Below are 18,547 nucleotides of genomic sequence, written 5' to 3'. Positions count from 1 at the left end.
CGACGGCTGGTCCTCCGTCACCTTCTTCAGCACCAGACACTCCATCGGGACCGTATAGTTGGTGACACGCGAGGATACAATCGCCGACACCGAGCTATCAACCTGCATACGGGAACTTCCGACGCCGGAGATCGGCACGCTCACCTTCTTCCGCGGCAATCTCAAGATCTGGCACAGCTGCTCACTGATCAGATTCGCCTGCGACCCACTATCGAGCAACGCTCTTGCGGTGTGCAACCGGCCATGGCAATCCTTCACCGCCACGAGCACCGTCGACAGGAACACGTGGACCTTCCGCGACTCCGCTGCCACATTTGCAGCGTAAATTGTGGCCACCGAACTCGTCACCGCTTGCGAATCTCCCACCCTCCTCCTCCTGTGAATCTCCCGTTACCGCATCGTTCGGAGTGGAACCGGAACAAGGCCTACCAACAGGATGCAGCAATGTGTTGTGCTTCTCGCTGCAACTGGAGCAGCGACTCCTGACATTGCAGTCCCTCACGAAATGGCCACTCCACAGACAAGTTCTGCAGAGCCTCTTCGATAAAACCAGCCTGTTTCGACCATCCAGCGCCAACTTCTTGAAGTCCGAACAGCTCGAAAGCAAGCGCGCAGATGATCGCGATGGCGTTCGATGGGCCACCCGAGTTACGAATCCTGGTCACGGCACCAATGGTCGGACCCGTGAATTGGCCTACCTCGAACAGAGAATTAATCTCAGGTGAGCGCGGTTCGAGGTAGGCCAATTCACGGGTCCGACCATCTTTTTTTACAAAAAAAAAAGAATTTTGGGATACTGTGCACCTTAATTCAGTAATATTAACACTCTACAACCCAACCCCGCCTCTAGGCGGGCTTCGATCTAAAAATTCACCAACGATCAATTTTGCAACCATTTTTTGATCTCTCAAAGCCTTGGAAAGAAGAACTCTTAAAAAGTAAGAAATGAAACTTGAAAATGTGAAAAACATGCAAAAAATTAAAAAAGTATGAAAAGATAAACTCAAATTATAATACTAAAATGAAACAAGAAAAAAATAAAATAAGATAAGTAAAGTTTTCGTAGACCAAAACGCTGCTCGCTAACTGAGCTGAACGTAAAATTACGAGGTGACCATCGATGCATACTATTTTTCTGATGTAATATAAAAATTAATGTAACTCAATTTTTTTTACAATGCTTGCTTTTTATATTCCTTTAATTGTAACTTGAAATTAATAAAAGTCTGAAAAACATTTTTTTTTAATTTCCCGTCAGTGGGGGTAACTTTGGGTAAAACAACGATACACCTCTCGTAATTTCTTAATAACAAAAACAATTTAAATAACATCCAAAATCTTTCAACGTAGATTTGTTCTTAGATAGTTTACTAACATTTTCCCAAAATATGGTGGATTTTGATGAACACTACCTTAAATGCCAATAGTTTGAAAATTGACCCAATCTCACTCCTTAGAGGGGGTGACATTGGGTCAAATGAAACTAAAATGATGCTCAAATACAATTATATGGTAAAAACAAGTCATCCAACAGTTTTTCTTGTTCGAGGGAATCGTATTAACACGCTACACGGTGTATTTTTTCGAGACCTCAAAGATAAAAAATTCGGTATGTCTGGTATTTGGCACCGTGAAAGAAGGGCTTTTTCCCGACATTTTGCGGGGTAAACCTAAATATTTCGTCGGGGGGTCTAGAGCAACTTTTTTTTTGAAGATTATTTTCAAAAAATTCACAGTAGACAGTGCCCATCATGTGAATGGTAATTAAATTAAGAAATTTTTGAGAAAGGCACTATTTATTTCAGGAAATTGGGCATATCTCTGCTTATATTGAACCAAAACTGATACTTTTTTATGGAACTTGCCCTCGAAAACTGTTCGCTACAATGTGATTAATTCTAAAATGTTTTAAAATGTAATGGTGTAATATGGCAGAGGAATGAAAAAAATATTTTTGAAACCTATTGGGTAATAAACAGCTTATTATATAAATTATCTATATTTTGCATTGTTTAAAGATCAAATTTGTATCCGGACAATTTGTTGCTGTAATTTCATGACAAATTGTACAAAGAAAAGATTTATTTTCGGTCATATTGGGGGTTTCTAGCTTGGATTTTGGGGTAATTTCAAAGAAAGCTAGACATCTGGTAAGTTTGGTTCGATTTTTTTTATTGGAGATCAAATATTGGTCAAAAATAGTTGATTAGAGTCCCCAAGGCATATTCATAAGAAATTTGAGTGATATCAACATGAATGCACAGATTTTCTGTGATTTTTTAGAACAAATATCCCACAAAATCAAAAAAAAAAATCTTCAAAAAAAAAGTTGCTCTAGACCCCCCGACGAAATATTTCGGTTTACCCCGCAAAATGTCGGGAAAGAGCCCTTCTTTCACGGTGCCAAATACCAGACATACCGATTTTTTATCATTAGTTTGTTCCAGAGCCGTACCTTGGGTCCACGGGCCCTTGGCGAAGCATCAATTTGGCGCCCCTCCCAAATTGAAATTTTATTATAGGAGTTAAGTTGGCTGAATATTTTCTCAGATTTCATAAAATCAATAATGATAGCCGGTTTTTGTTTTTTTTTTAATTTATTTTTCAGATAAATGCACAGAATTAAATGCTCAATAATGATAAATTAGCTATAGCTTGTTAGCAAATTTCATATTTCTAAGGCTGCATAATTTGATCTGATCTAATATTTGATTGTATGAGCAAAGAATTTCCCCGGATTCGTAAAATAATTAGCTGATTTAGCTTTGGATTTTATTTTGTTAATTACAACGAAAAAAGAAAAAAAATCCTTCTTCAAAATTGAAAAAAAATAATGACTCGATGCCCGTGTGCTATCTTGTTCTATCTAGATAGGAATCCCAGCAAGCTTAGTTCATCGAAGTATAAAATTTCGTCAAAATCAATTTAGGCCTTTGCAAATATTTTTTGAAGTTTATGTCCCTCGACTCTGACCAAAAAAATAAAAAAAGTTAAAAAATTGAAATTACAGGCCACGGTTTCAACATTTGAATAAAAAAAAAGTGTTTTAAAATGCATTATACACCTGTCCAGTTGTTTTGCAATCATAAGTTTCCAAAATTTCTAAGGATTGACGAGTAATTTGCCCGTATTTCATAATTTTATTTTTTTAAATTATGTTTTGCATTGATATTTATTTCCATCAGTATTCATTGGTTAACTTTTAATTCGTTAAATAAAATTTTATATTTCAGAAAAATATGTTTTGCGCAAAACTATACAAATGTTTTTAAACCTTGATAAAATATATATTTTTTTGTTTTTACATTTGCCATGGTTAAAGCGCCACAACTCGCTCTGAACAAATAATGTTGGTTTTATCGGTGAAAATTTACAGCAGTTTTCCACATTCAAAACTCTTGCATTTTGAAAAAGAGTATGTAAATTTTTATGCACGAAGTTGATTAAAAAATGGGAAATCGAGCTGAAAATATTTCAAAGGGCATTTTTTTTTACTGGAGAACGTAAAAATTTCAAAAGAAATGTGTAGATTTTAATGTTAAAATAATTCCTATTTCAAAGAAGCTCAAAATATGACCATATTTTTTCACAATTTGGCTGATTGTGATTCACAGCCAAATTAACGTGAAAATAACATATAGTTGGACATTTTTTTAGTCTGGAAGGTATGACTTAAACTTCATTATACAACGGTCCAAACTTTAACGTGTATTTATTTTGAGAAGCTCTTCTAGAACTCCTTTAACTTTCTGCCACTTGAGCGCCCCTTCTTTGATGAAAAAATAAATTTAGCATTAAGTATGAATTTTCAAAAAAAAAAACACTTCGGTAGAAATCTAGAGTTTTTTTTTTTTTTAATGGGCCCTTTAAACATATGAAAGACAATAGTTTATAGGTCCTTTTCAAGTAAAACTCTAGAAATATTCATACAATTGATTTTGGCGCCCCTAAATATTTTTTTTTATATTTTAAACCAAATTATCTAGTTATTTTTAATTCTGTTTCATAATTCGGCGCCCTTTCTGTGTTTTTTTTTTATCTAATGAGGATGTTATAGTTGACATGAACATTTTGTACAATCATCGATTTCGGCGCCCCCCAAGGGCTGGCGCCCTTGGCGGTCGCCAACCGCGCCAACCCCTAGGTACGGCGCTGGTTTGTTCTAAAAAACACACCGTGGCTACAATGTTTGAGTAGTTTCGAGCAATTCTAACAAAAATATTAGAAAAAATGATTTTTCGAGAGGTCATTTTTGGCCAAAAACGTACCCCAAAATTAGACATCTGCCAAAATAACAGGATTTGTTCTAGGAACGAGATTTTTTCAGCGAAGTCATCTTAAGATGTCCCCTACACAACCGTTTGAACTGAATTCAGTTTCATTGAGAATAACCTGAGAAATGGTAAAAACCGTAAAAAATCACTTTGACCCAATCTCACCCCCCAGACCCAATGTCACCCCCACATTTTTGCATCCATTAGCCCCTCGGTTATTACGGTTTGTTTTGGTTTTTTGACGTTTGTCTGCTTTTTAACTGGACTGCGACGCAGTTATCGAGCGCCCAGTTAAAAAGCAGCCCAGTTAAAAAGCAGTTCAGTTAAACAACGCCCAGTTACCGAACAAGTACTGTATTTTGAAAGGCCATCGCGGGCCGGAGGTTGGGAAGGCTTGGCGTAGGAATTCGGTTTTAAATAAACGTTCACAAACACGGAACCATACGTTTGTAGAACTGTCTTTTATTCTCACACATGTAAGTTCCCAAAATTGGTTGGCTTAGCTGCTAATCGACGCCATTCAGTCCGTCATGGTTCATGTTCAGGTAAGTTATCTCAAATATTAAAATTCGACTGCCCGCGTGGCAAAAAGGTTCGCTAATTTGTTCCATTTGTTACGCTCTTTTTGTACAGGGTTCCTAAACGGGTAGAAAATGTCAATCTACTTTTGTGTTAAAGATATGCTTGACCGCTCAGGGAGGGGGTAAATTTTATTCTGCTGGCTGTCTGTTTGTAAAAATTTGCACTTTTGTCGATTTGTGGTTGGGTTCGTTAGGGTTCGGTTTGATGGGCCAGTTTTATGGCTGCAGGTAGTTGCCCAAGGATTGGCCGGCGACAGCAACTAGCTTCGCCGTCTTATTCACAACAGTGTTGCCAGCAGTACGGTGACCGCAAGGATGCCCAGCTGGCTGGACAGGACACGGCCCGTGCTGGCCCACTTCAGGCCGGAAAAGTTGATGTTGGGTAACCGTTGCTCTGCGAAGATGGAATCGTTAAATTTGGAATTGAATGTTTGAAATAATGATGAAATCATACCTTTTTAAAAAAACGCAAATAAACCGAAACAAACTCAACCGTTTTTAAAAATAAAGTAAGAACATTTAAATTTTAATAAGACACAGGAATAACCGATTCTAAAAAAAATAAAAATAAATAAATAAAACAAATCAAAACACCAATCAAAGTAGGCCCCACTCACCATACAGATTCAGTCTTGACTCGGCGTGGCCAACTTTGTTCGAAGCCTTGCAAATGTAATCGCCATAGTGCGAACTCTCCACCGAGCTGATCTTGACCACGGAAGTGGTCACGTCGTCCGGCTGACCGGTCTGCGAGATGCTGTACGATCCTCCGTTGTGAATCTGCTGTCCGTTCTTGAACCACGAGATCGCCGGTGACGGGAACGCCTGCACGATGCACTCCAGCTCAATGTCGTACTCGACGGCCTGGGCTACCTTTGGGCGCGGAACGGAAATGACCGGAGCAAACTCCACCTCCAGATTGATCGTCCTCGAGTCCGCCTTTCCCACGCCGTTGTCCGCCACGCAGTAGTACGGACCGCGATCTTCCTTGGCCAGCGAGCTTAGCGACAGTTCGTTTCCACTGAACGAGTGTCCTCCAATCGGGAGGATGGCGTTGTACTCGCGCTTCCACGTGATTGATGGTCGCGGGTAGCCTTCGGCTACACAGGACAGCTTCACGTCTTCGCCTTCGGCCTTGGTCACCGTCGTGGACATGAGGTTGTCTTGCAGGATCGGTGGGTGGCGCACCTGGAGTTCAACAGTGTTCGTCACCTTGCTGGTGCTGTTGACCTGGATCTGGCACTCGTACAGGCCGGCATCGGTGTTGATGATGTCGCTGATCTGTGCAGGAAATGTAATGAAAATGTGTTAATTATTTGAAGTGAGGCTTTAAAAAATGTATGAAAAGTTTTTTTGTTGGGTTTTTAAACCTTCAATCTTTTTCAAATATCTGACCAACACAACTGATGTTCTTTTTCCTTTCTGGATTCGATTACTTAGTAAAGGGAAGGTAGTGTATCGTCACAAACTTGACCTTATCAACGAAACCTTAGGACCCGGGCAGACGGTAATAACAAAATTCATGCCATTTCAATAACAAATATTGTTAAAATAACAGAAAGTGTTATGGGATCTTCTTGATAAATCCATGTTTACATAAGGGTTTAATAACAATTTATGTTATCACAACAAAATTTGTTATTGGTCTGATATTGGTGGAAAGCCAAAACAACTTTGGAATAACATTTTTTGTTAAGGAAGAATACCTCCAACTGTTATTGGGATGATCGGATTAGCTGTTAAAATAACAAAAAAATTATAACAAAGATTCCGTGTAACTAGCTCAAACGATCGGGTAGTCCCCTATTTTTTTTTCTTAAACATCTTATAACTTTTGGTAGAATTGACCAAATTGGATGTTTTGTTATATTAACCAAAAACAATCAAAACCCAAAAACCCATATAGGAGGCCGAGGTACCCCAACGAAATCCGTATTATCTCCGGTAAAAATTAAGTATTTTAGAATTATAATCAGTTTTGATTCGAATTCATAGATTTTGTTTGAATTTAATCCTTTTCTATTGAAACTAGTTTTGTTTTTAAAGATCTTTCAGTTCATAGCTAATTAGAAATGTTTTGCCCCCTTCAGAAGTTCCTCAAAAAATCAGGTGGCAAAAAAAAATGCATAAATATAAATTTACATTGAAAATAAATTGTACAATGAATGTGATTGATGCTTATTTCTGCATTTATTATCAAAAAGTGCATTTTTGACATTTGACCATAGATCGGAAAAAGATGCGAAACTTAGGGGAAAACATTATTTTCAAGATTTCATAAATATTTGCAAATATGTGTCAGAAGCATAACTGTAATGAAGTGTGAAACAATTAGAGGCTTTAAATGTGAAATTTAGTTTATTTTATCATATTTATGCCTCTTCTAGCCGAGGGACAACAACTTTAAATAAAATTTGTACAAGCCTAAATGGATATAAAAATCATTTTATAATCATAATATTTTGCAAGGTTTCCTTTTTCTAACCTCCAATACTGAAGGCTCAAAAAATTAGAGAACAAATAATTGATTTTTAAGAAATCAAAAATGTCTAGGAAAACAATGCAAATAATGTGTTTACATTGAAAATCATTTCAAGTATGTTTGGACACGATTAACACTATTTTCTAATCTAATCAAATCAGACCCTAGCGCAGCCAATCTTTCGAAGGGATCCTGGAGAGTGCCTTAGGTTAGATGACGCCTAGCACTCTTCTTGTCATTTATTAACATTTGTAGTGCGCCATTGCATCGGAATGCATTGAAACATCACAAGCGTTAAACCGGCCAGGCCTACTGCGTAAAGCCGTTTCGCAGAGATGACTCGTAATTGGGTTTGAGTTTGAGCACTGAGTGTTCGAACAACAAAACAATTCTGAATCGACAGGGGAGGAAGAAGCGTGGGAACACACCACCATACGCTCCGAGATTTTTTGGTTGTATTCGTTGGGAGCACCATGCTAAGAAGGTTTGGTACTCCGGGACCCTCTGGGATGGGACATTGTATTTCCACGAATGCCCTGGACACAATTTGCCGTGGTTATAGCGCCACAACTCGCTCTTGGACACGTTTAAAATTATTGCGAATATTAATTTGAATTCGAAGAGCATTGAATAAAACTGCTCAAATAATACTTTCATATTGTAATTTTTTTTAATATAACAGAAAACAGTTATGAACATTGTTAAATATGTAAATAAAGATGCACAGTACTGCAAAAGCATTTTCCGTGAAAAAAAAAAACTTTTTAATCCGAATAAACTTTTATCAAGCTGATGAATACGAAACAAGACAGGGTGCTTTATTTACTTTTTTTTTTTTTGTAGGAGAGACGTTTATTTTCTTAAAGTTAGCTAAAAATGGAATTGTAATAAAATGTCGATCCATTTCAAAATTTAAATAAATCAAGTATTTTGTTTAGGCTTTCAGGATAATGAATTGTTTGAGGAAATGGTTTACGGGTAAAAGACAATTCGGGAATATGGTATTCGGAAAAATTTCTTTTCGGAAAAAATATAAATTTTGAAATAACAAGCCATAGTTTCAACATTTGCATGGAAATAGTGTTTTAAATTGCATTTTACACTAGTTCAGTTGTTCTGTAATCATTAGTTTTCAAAAAATTTAAGATTTGACAAAAACAAAATTTTAGCGAAAAAAAAACTTTTTGCGATAACAAAATCGAAAATTTTTAAAAATTCTAAAGATTTTTAAATTGACTTAAACATGCTAAAAATGATTCTAAACGAAGGGAAATGCATTTTAAATTAATTTCAGCTAATTCCCTTGAATTTTCATTGAAATTGTTAAGTTCCAAAAAAAAAAATTTTTTTGTGTTAATTGTAAATTATTTTTTTTATAAATTCTTTCAATGTATGAAAGAATAAAAAGAGTAGGGGAAAAATTAGATTCTTGATTATTTTTTCAAATTGTTAAAAATGCCAAAAATTGGCAAAATCAAGAGATTATTTCCTTAGAGTGCTATGTCGTTTTCCAATCTGTTGATCTGAAGCTTAAATTTGAATCCTTTTCTCAACAAAGATGGAAAATGGTTGAAAAATTCAACCATTTATGTTTAAATGTTTTTTGGCACTGATTTGAAAAAAAGGTTTATGGGGTTGGGGGTGTATAAATAAAAAAGAGCAATTCCAGCCCAAAGCAAGAAATTTCCAGCTACTTTTTACGTGACTCACTCCGATATCAATGAAACTTTGTAGACATGTTATTCTGAGCTTATATAAGCCATTTTAGTGTATATGGAGCCAGTTGCACTCGAGAAAGACACTTGAGAAGGGCGTAAGTTTTTTTAAATATATGTGAATTTCGTAATTTGAATAATTTTATATATCGAAACCGATGCATCAAAACAAAAAGTGCTAAAAGATAAACTTGTAGGAAATTTAACGGGCTTTCTCTGAAAATACACTGAAAGAAAAATACACGCCATTTTGATGACATTTTTTTTGACTTTGCGAAATTTGACGGGCTTTCCCGTGAAAACATTTTCGAGACTGATAAATCAAGTCTCACGTATATAAATGACCAAAATCCACTTTTTCCACCAAATTTCTTTTTTTTTTCAAAACCAAATGTGTGTTAAGGTGACTAGTCGATGATCAAAGAAATCATTTGATTCCAATTTGATGGGAGGTTGTTTTAGGGCTCAAAAGACAGAAAAAAAACTCTGGCTTAATTTTTTGATCATTTTTCCATACAACAATGAACCAGCATAATAGGAATATTTCAACAAAAGTAATTCAAGACTATAGGTTTTTTTAAATGTGAATAAAGTGCAACGTGACATTGAGTATCGTTGGGCAGTGTTGGGCCAACAATGTCAAAACACACTCCGGTTTGCCAATCGTGAACATTCCCCGTTGCAAAGGGTTGTTAATTAGATTGCTGTCTGCGCAGCCTCCAACCCCAGAACACCTATGGAGTGGGTGCTGGAAAGCGTCGAGGGATTTGGCCAATTCCAAAGGGGGAGAACAAATGCGAAGAATACGTGCAGCTTCATGCGCTCATAATGGAGTTATTAAAATGCATAATTGATGAGTTGCTCTTGACATTCGAACCGGGACCGTGGTTTCGAAAGCAGCAACATTTCGAGGGTGATTGGTCATGGTCCGATGCAAATCGCGTTGAAGAATGGCATATTGCAATTGTATCAACGATAATTCGACAAAAGGGACGCCATTGTTGAAGGGTCTCGGAACGGATACAGGATATTATTGTTTAATTTAAACGAGCTATTTTATTAGATTACCGTCAGATAGGTGTTCAATTAACTGGTTTTCTTTGTTTGCTGAAATCTGATTTTATAACTTTAAAACTCTCCAAATCCTTACCGTCAGCTTGTACTTCATGGTGTTATTCTCCTTGTCTACGTCGACCCGGAACCGTTCCTCGGCGACGGCCAGCGTCGGTCCGAGGGAGATGGTGTTGACCTGCTGGGACCGCTCGCGGTTCGTCTTTTGCCATCCGACGGTGAACTTGCCCACGTTGGTGATGTCACACTCGAGCGTAACGCTTTCGCCGATGTCCTTGATCTGCTCCGGGCTGATGGCGGAGATGGTCGGGAAGGGCGGTTGCTGCTGGGCATGGCCTGTGGGACGGAGGAGGGGAAGGTAAAAAAAAGGCGGAAATGGAAAAGTAAATGTTGATTTAGTGTCGATTTCATTAGCATGGATAGCATAAAAAGATGAAGTAGGAGAAGAATTGCACCGCAGGATAAAAGTTTCAAAATATGGAACCTTTTAACCTTTGCTTTTGATTCAATTATGTTTCGCAAAAATAAATCCGTGATATTCCAATCAGTAGCTTATAGGGGGCTCCAACTACTGTTGTCAGCATTTATACTTTTGTCTCGATTCACTCTAGTTGACGGTTTGAAAACGATAAAGATCAAAACCAAAACCAAACCAAATTGACATTTGCATATCACACATTAAAGTGAACGAGACTCATCTACTTCAATAAAAAAAATCTTAGCTAGGCCGTAGTATTTTTTAAATTAAATCTACCTTACTTATCTATCAAAAACTTTTTTAAAACTATATTTTCAAAATACTTTCAAAAAATTTCACAAAAGTACGCATAATTTGTTTTTTTTTAATTTGAAAAATAAAATTAAACGTTTTCTCATAGATATCGATAGTTATGATTTTTTTAAATACTCGGAATGTTCATAAAAGCACGTATTAAAAAAAAAACTCTATTGTTTTGTTTATGCAATTTGGCTTGAAATGATCCCGAAATTTCCCGACTTTAAATTTGAGTACTTTAAAAAAAACGCATTTTTATGCGTATTTGAAAAACAATTTTATGCTTTTGAAATCTATAATATTTTTCTGATCATTTAATACTCATAACATTTTTTTTTGTAAACTGTTTATTAAAAAAATATTTCAAATAACATGCTGTGGAAATTTGAAAAAAAATTCTAAATTATTTGATTTCCATATTGCACAAACAATAAATTTGAGTTTTTGTTTCGAAAAGACTCTGTTATGCGAAAACCCGATCATTAGATTGCAAAAACAGAAATTTAAGTTTTCATTTAAAAAATAAGTTGTTTTGAGAAAAATTTTAATGTTTTAAAAAATAAATCTATTACCATCGATATATTTGAGAGGTTATCGTTTATTTGTTATCCATGTTATACAAATATCAAATAACGTAGTTTTGTGAAAATGAAGAGTTTAAAAAAAGTACAGATACTATAGTCCAGACTTGATTATCCGAAGGACTCGGAAAAATTTCACTTCGGATAATCTAAATTTTGGATATTCGAATCACGATTTTTTTTCGTTGTCTTATTTTTGATTGTTGAGCTAACCCCTAAAATACGCTTAAGTGGTTTAGAATGTTTAAATCCAATATGGCGGCCAAAATGGCGTTGATGAAATATTGCAAATATAATATTATTATTTAATAGGCAATCAACAATACAAATTTGACTAAATTGGGGTCGCGGAATTCGAATTTGTTGTAGAAAACAAGAAAAAGAAAAAAAAAACTAGAAAAAAAATGTTGTTCGTGATTCGAATTTCCGAAGTCCCATACAAACCTTCGGATAATCGAACTTCGGAAAATCGAAACTCGAGGCTTCGGATAATCGAGTACTTTTTTGTTAATTTTTTTAGTGCACCAATACAAAATTATTTATGAGAAAAGGTCAAAATCGTCAAAAAATACGTGGGACAATTATGCAGTAATTAATTTCTTAAAAAAATGAATTTTAGTTAACTTTTTTCAAAACCACCGCCATGGGATTCCTATGTACATAGGACCTTTTGAAAAAGTAAGCGAGAATTGTAAGTTTGTGATCTTCACCTATTTCCTCAGAAATTTTTTGTTCTTTAAAAATTTATTCTCATAACTAAAACTTTTCAGCGCAGCTACTTTTCACAGAAGATCTGAATATTAGATAAGATGTTAAGACAAGATTTGATCCGTTTAGCCTTAAAAAAAAGAAACGTAATATGAAAATATAAATCTTAAATTTTGATGAATACTGGTAACTGTAGCTTATGAATGTTTCACAGATACTTGGATTTTTTAAATTCATTGTTGAATAGTTTTGTGATTTTTTATCAGGCAAAATTATCTGTCCTCAATTCAATTCAATTAGTTTTTATTAGTAAATAATCAATTCACAATATCGTAATTTTTATAACCTAATAGAGTTTTGGAGTACCTTTCAACTATGATTTGTACTATAGTTCATTTTGATGTAATTGGATATTCTAACAATGGATTTGCCAAGAGAAGGAAAAATTATTAAAAAAAAAAAAAACCTTCGAAATTTGCTAAGGAAAAGGATAGAAATAGAAAAGCTTAAAACTAGATCACAATTTGTTTTGTCTGTTGACGTCGAAAAAACTGCGCTGCACTAGGCAGCTTATCCGTTGTAGATATACTTCATCATCAGCTCACTAAGAGCTTGGAATTGTTCTGCCTTGTTCCGGCAGGCACGAAAGCGCGTGAGCATCTCTCCAGCAAGAGCGAAAAACTCGGGAAGCGTGAAGAGGTCATCTCCGGTGACGTCTGCCTGTCCCGGTGAAGTACCGCTCCCAGAAGCGGCTACTCTAGCGTACGAACCTCCCCAACCGGGAGGGAACGCTGGGTTGGTCGATGGAACCGCTCCGCCGCCAGCTGCTGCAGCGTTCGAGCTCGAAGTCTTCGGAGGTTGGCGGGACGCTGGCGCTTTCTTCTTCTTGTCCTGCTCCTCGAGGTACTTTTTCCGCGCGGCACAGCCACGGAAATTCGCCGTGTGGTTTCCACCACAGTTCGCGCACTTGACGCGCGCTTTGTGCTGCTGGGCGTTTTCCCCCAGCTGGTCTTTCCGCGGAAGATTGCACCTTTCGGTGAAGTGGGTCTCACCGCACTTTACGCACCGGGGCGGAAGATTACAGTTTCTTGAACCGTGTCCGAATTTTTGACAGCGGTGGCATTGCGCTGCGTCGGTCGGATTCTTCGTGTAGAATCGCCACGTCACGAAGAAGCCGTCCAGTGCTTTGATCCGCCGTAAGTCCTGGATTTTGACGGACCCACGATCGAAGTACAGGAGGTACAATGTGTACGTACCTGTCACTGTTGTCGATTTCGAGAGCACCTTAACCTCTCGAGGCTTAACCTTGATGCCCGACAGGTGTTCTTCCAGGTCGGAGATCGGGCGGTCCGGATATCCCTGAAGGACGATCTTCACAGGGACCTTCTCTGCAGGATCAAATGTGAAGAATTTGAAGTTTCGCAACTTCATCTTCTTCACCACCAGGTCGAAATTCTGTTTATTGTGCGTAATAACTTGCACAGAAGTTTTACTTATTTTCAGACAATATTGGAGTCCCTCAAGCAACTCGTCAATATCGTCTGCCAACGTTTCCAAAACAAAAATTGGAGGTGGACGTCGTTCCTTCGGAGAGTTGCATTTTTTCTTCTTTTCTTGCTTGCGCGCAAGTTCATCATCGTAATCGTCGTCGCTAGCATTGCTGCTGTCACTGTCGGTGTTGTTTTCTTCTCCACTCAGAATCTCAAATTCGTTTCTGGTGGGAACGTTGGAAGTGGTTGTCGTCGTGGTGCTTGTGGACTGCTGCTGCTGCTGCTGGCCGGAAGTGCTCCCGGATGCCCGGGTGGATTGTCTCGTCCGTACAGGGGACTCACGTGGACGGTATGACACGTGTAATAGCGATTCATCGATGACGTCACTGGGCACGCTCCCGTGCGCGATGGCGGTCGATGCAGCGTTGGTGTGTTTACCTTTCTGCACTCTGCCGGTAGATGAGCTTCGCGGGTTTTTCGAGGCCGCACTCGAACTGCCACGGCCACGGCCGGCCCTTGGCATGCTGGAGCAGCAAACTCGCGGATAATCACGGTAAATTACGGCGAAAAAATCGAAAAGTTTGAGGAGCTCCGAACAGTAGACTGTTGCTGGCTGGTGTTGCCAGTCCCGATCATTATCTGTCCTTAAATTGCTTTTATTTGAAACATGGTTTGATTTTATATTTATTGATTTTTTTAAATCAAAATATTTTTTCAGCTAAATGAATAAAAACTCAATGCATAAATGGTTCAATCGATTATAAACAGATTCATTTCAATGCTCAAGTCTGGAGTATTTTTTTTAAAGGTCCAATAAACCAAATTTTCAGTTTGTTGCTTTTTGGGTGTTTTTGAAACCGCCTTAAGTCAGAGGTATTAAAACACCCAAAAAGCAAAAACTGAAAATTTGATTTATGGGACCTCTTCAAAAAAAAAAAACTCCAGAAGTGTTTTTTTAAGCTTCATTCTTATTGAGATTTTTACACCCAAAGTTAAAGAACGAGAGGATAGTCCTCACGAAAAGAACGTGAGGAAAGTGCTATTTTGCGAGAGTATAGTCCTCTCGCGTGTTCATTCGTTCATTGGAACAGTTCATCCTATTGAGTGGCTTATTTGGACAAATGACCGCCACTTGTCACCGAACCATGTTGGCCCATACGTCAAAGGCACGGTTCAATATGCCGAAGGTCTTGGGTTCTAGTCTCGGTACCGGTACTTTTTTTGACAGATGAACTTTTTTAAAAGATGAACCCATGAGTAAAGTACTCTCGGTAATTTCGGGATTTATCCTCTCCGTCCGTCCACAGTGCCATTTTACTACCGAACCATGCTCTTTATCCTCTCGTACACCGATGCCCAGTTCTGGGTGGTATTTGAACAGTAATTTCTTTATGTTTTCTAACATAACTTTTAGTTTGAAAACATCAACTGAAGAATTGTAACCTTTTAAAAAACCTTAAGATATGAATTTCAAATTTTATCGATAGTTGGTTGTAGTTTCAAATATATACAATTGATAGTTACATTTTAATATATTGTTATCGTTAGCTTCATAAATAGGAATATTGCTCGATTTTATTAATAAATAGATTAACTAATCTTTAACTTCCAAGTATTTTTAAAAATATTGCAATTTTTCTGCATCATCATAAATGAAAGAGTATTGAAATGTGGCATTTTTCGAGACGAGATTTGTCTGATCATGCCTTCCGTCGGACGGGGAAGTAAATGTTGGACCCGGTCTAACCTAGAGGTTAGGTCGATAGCTCAGTCCAGGTGTAGGAGTCGTCTCCCTGGGCCCAGTTGGACTGTTGGACTCACAATCCAAAGGTCGTCAGTTCGAATCCCGGGGTGGATGGAAGGTTAGGTGTAAAAAGAGGTTTGCAATTGCCTCAACAATCAAGCCTTCAGAAACCTAGTTTCGAGTAGGAATCTCGCAATCGAGAACGCCAAGGCAATGCTGTAGAGCGAATAATTTAGATTTAGATTGAAATCAACATATCTTCTTAGATACTTTAAAAAGGGTGATAACAGGTAAGAGTTTTCAGTTCAAAGACACACCTTTTGTATGTTTCAGAGTGTATTAGGAATCTGGGTTCCAACCCATTATTACATATCAAATTACTATAATCACTCAACAGTTATCAAATTAAGGGGTTACATACATGTAAATCGACAAAAATGTAAGAGGTTGGTTTGGGCACACATTTAAACTTTTTTTTAATTATGTTTTAAGGGCATTAAAATACATATTTTCAACTATTATCAAAATAAATTTGAAGATATTTGGTTGTATCATTGCCGAGATATAGCCATTTTAAGTTAGCAGTTTCAAAAAACGGGTGCCACGATATCTCCACACTGCTTTGACCAAATCGGCTCAAAATTTTGGTGAAGCCTCGTTAAATCAGTCCTGTGTGCATGACGAAGCCCGATTTTCAAAAAGTTTGTTTGAAAAAAAGATAAAAATATTTTTATGTTTTTCATATAAAAAATCGCCAGTTTTAGATTTTTGTATTTTTTTAAAAAGCAAAATCTCAAAATCAGGCTTCGTCATGCACACGGAATATGTCTTCGGAGTCTTCACCCCAAATTTCAGCCATCCCATCTTGAGATATCGTGGCACCCGTAAATCAACTCGGTGTTCAGAGAAAATTGCTCAGAAAGTTTGACAGAACTTTAGCTTTGCGCATGGCAAAATTTTGAACGTAAATCGTCTCTTACTCAGTTTAATCATGAAATATCTTCATGAAACTTTCAGGATTGATTGAAAATCTAATTTTTCTGAAATATGAAATTTTTGATTTTCTACATGTATGTAACCCCTTAATGTATTGAGACACAAGAAATCTTATGATACAATTAATAAACAATGTTCGATCTTTCACATCTAAATTTTTCACTTCTTCATTTTATGCAAAATTTACAGCCCTCCATGTACCACCTCCAGAGCGATAGCTACTGATACTTTTGCAAACAAAAAAGAAGTCCAAACAAAACCATTCTCGATACGCATCCGTCCGGAGTTGAACCCGCGTCGTCTATCTTTGCCGTTGTTCCCTTATCAACGTATTCTGCCGAACCCCCGAAACAAGCAAAAAAGTTGGCACGTTCCAACCGTTGACGGTTTCATTCATCAAACAAGCATCCTCCGGTAGCTTGAACCGGCATCAACATCTCTTATTCATAATCACAAGGCTGCCATGGCAACACATAAAAACACACACACACTTACACAGGTGCACTGCGATCAGGCAAATTATTAGCAAATCCAATTGAAGAAGCCTCATTGCGATTTCCTAGGACACACACTCCAGGCACGAACTCAACGCCTACTCCGGCAATCTGGAATGGGTAGCCGGGACTTTGCGGGAGTCGGAGAAACCGGCAAAGCTTCCTGCGTAGCAATCGTAGTGTAATTCAACGGAGCGTTCCTCACGTTCCACACAAACACACAGGGAAGAGATTCCTGGGGCTGGGAATGGGAAGAACACCGGAATGCTGGTTCAAAACACTAAGCAGAACCACGCGATGTGATGCGAACAAACGATGGAGAAGAACTGAACTGATGCTGCGAGAATTCGGGGACGGGCGCAGCATGGCACAGGGAAAGTTTCGTGTGATGTAGCGATAGAGAGGAAGAGGGTTATCGAGAGAAGGAGAAATTGAGAGAGAAGGAATCACTACCACCAAGATGGTAAGGAGGAACGGGAGAGGATGCATTGTGAAAAGTATTGTAATCGAGAAATTAAAAGTGAGAGTGTGTGCGTGCAACATGGAGTTGAACTTTTCGAAGTGCCATGGAAACCTTCACAGCAACTGCACAGAAAGTTTAACTCCATGTTGCACATACTCTCACTTTTAATTTCTCGATAGAAGTGTAACGTAATTTCTAGAGTTTGTGAAATTTGCCAGGATATGGTCAAATATTCACTTTTCTGAAAATCTTCCTTTAAAAATCGATTTTGATGTTACATAACTATTTTTTTGTCAGTTCGTCGCTGTCATGCTAACTTGTCGCTCGTGCATTTTAGACCAAATTGAGATAAGAACGCTATTTTGTGCAGCTCACAATGCCTCGACCTTTGACCTCTTCATATGAAAGAAGTTTCAATCTTGTCGTGCTATCTTGACACACCCTTAAAAATTAATGTGAGTGCGACAACTCGCCAAAGGAATTTCAGGTCAGAACGCGTTTGACACACGTACATGCCCGACTACCGTAAACGTTTGTAATTATAACTCGGCACTCCAGAAGCCAAATTCAACCAAACTTCAGGACAATGCACAGAAAAGTCAACCAAACAAAACGTGTTTGTCATTGTTTACATGGCGTGCTCTCGTTATTGTTTATTCAAGGTCAAACATTGAAACGCGTTTTTTTCGGTACGTCACAATGAAACTTGCGACAAGTTAGCACGACAGCGTCGGGTTCAGTTCTTAATTCTTTCAGTTTTTAGGTTTTTCAGTTTTTCTGTTTTTCTGTTTTTCTGTTTTTCTTTATTTCTGTTTTTCTGTTTTTCTGTTTTTCTGTTTTTCTGCTTTTCTGTTTTTCTGTTTTTCTGTTTTTCTGTTTTTCTGTTTTTCTGTTTTTCTGTTTTTCTGTTTTTCTGTTTTTCTGTTTTTCTGTTTTTCTGTTTTTCTGTTTTTCTGTTTTTCTGTTTTTCTGTTTTTCTGTTTTTCTGTTTTTCTGTTTTTCTGTTTTTCTGTTTTTCTGTTTTTCTGTTTTTCTGTTTTTCTGTTTTTTTTTGTTTTTCTGTTTTTATGTTATATTTGTAAAATAAAAACAATTTAATAAGAAACACGACGTGTGTCTCCACGCTTCTTCCTCCCCTGTCGATTTAGAATTGTGTTGTTGTTCGAACACTCA

The 18,547-nt window shown here is 37.5% G+C and overlaps 1 protein-coding gene across 2 annotated transcripts; it reads right to left on the bottom strand.

The window, feature by feature from the left end:
- Positions 1-4,716: 4,716 nt before the first annotated feature.
- LOC120424510 (lachesin-like) lies at positions 4,717-17,246 on the bottom strand. Of its 2 annotated transcripts, XR_005606388.2 has the most exons (5): positions 16,913-17,246; positions 10,203-10,459; positions 5,473-6,136; positions 5,310-5,407; positions 5,205-5,249 (listed from the first exon to the last, which is right to left on the bottom strand). XR_005606388.2 is itself a non-coding variant. In XM_039588663.1 (4 exons), the coding sequence occupies exons 1-4, from the start codon at positions 16,965-16,967 to the stop codon at positions 5,134-5,136; spliced, it is 1,092 nt and encodes a 363-aa protein (XP_039444597.1). In that variant the 5' UTR covers positions 16,968-17,246; the 3' UTR covers positions 4,717-5,133. The 2 variants fall into 2 exon arrangements, 1 of the variants encoding a protein (XP_039444597.1); XM_039588663.1 differs by lacking the exon at positions 5,310-5,407 and having other exon boundaries at positions 4,717-5,249.
- Between the last annotated feature and the right edge of the window lie 1,301 nt (positions 17,247-18,547).

Source organism: Culex pipiens, chromosome 1 (genome assembly GCF_016801865.2).
Source record: "Culex pipiens pallens isolate TS chromosome 1, TS_CPP_V2, whole genome shotgun sequence".
NCBI lineage: Eukaryota > Metazoa > Arthropoda > Insecta > Diptera > Culicidae > Culex > Culex pipiens.
Note: the sequence above shows the minus strand (reverse complement) of the source record. Positions and strands in the feature narration are given on the sequence as shown.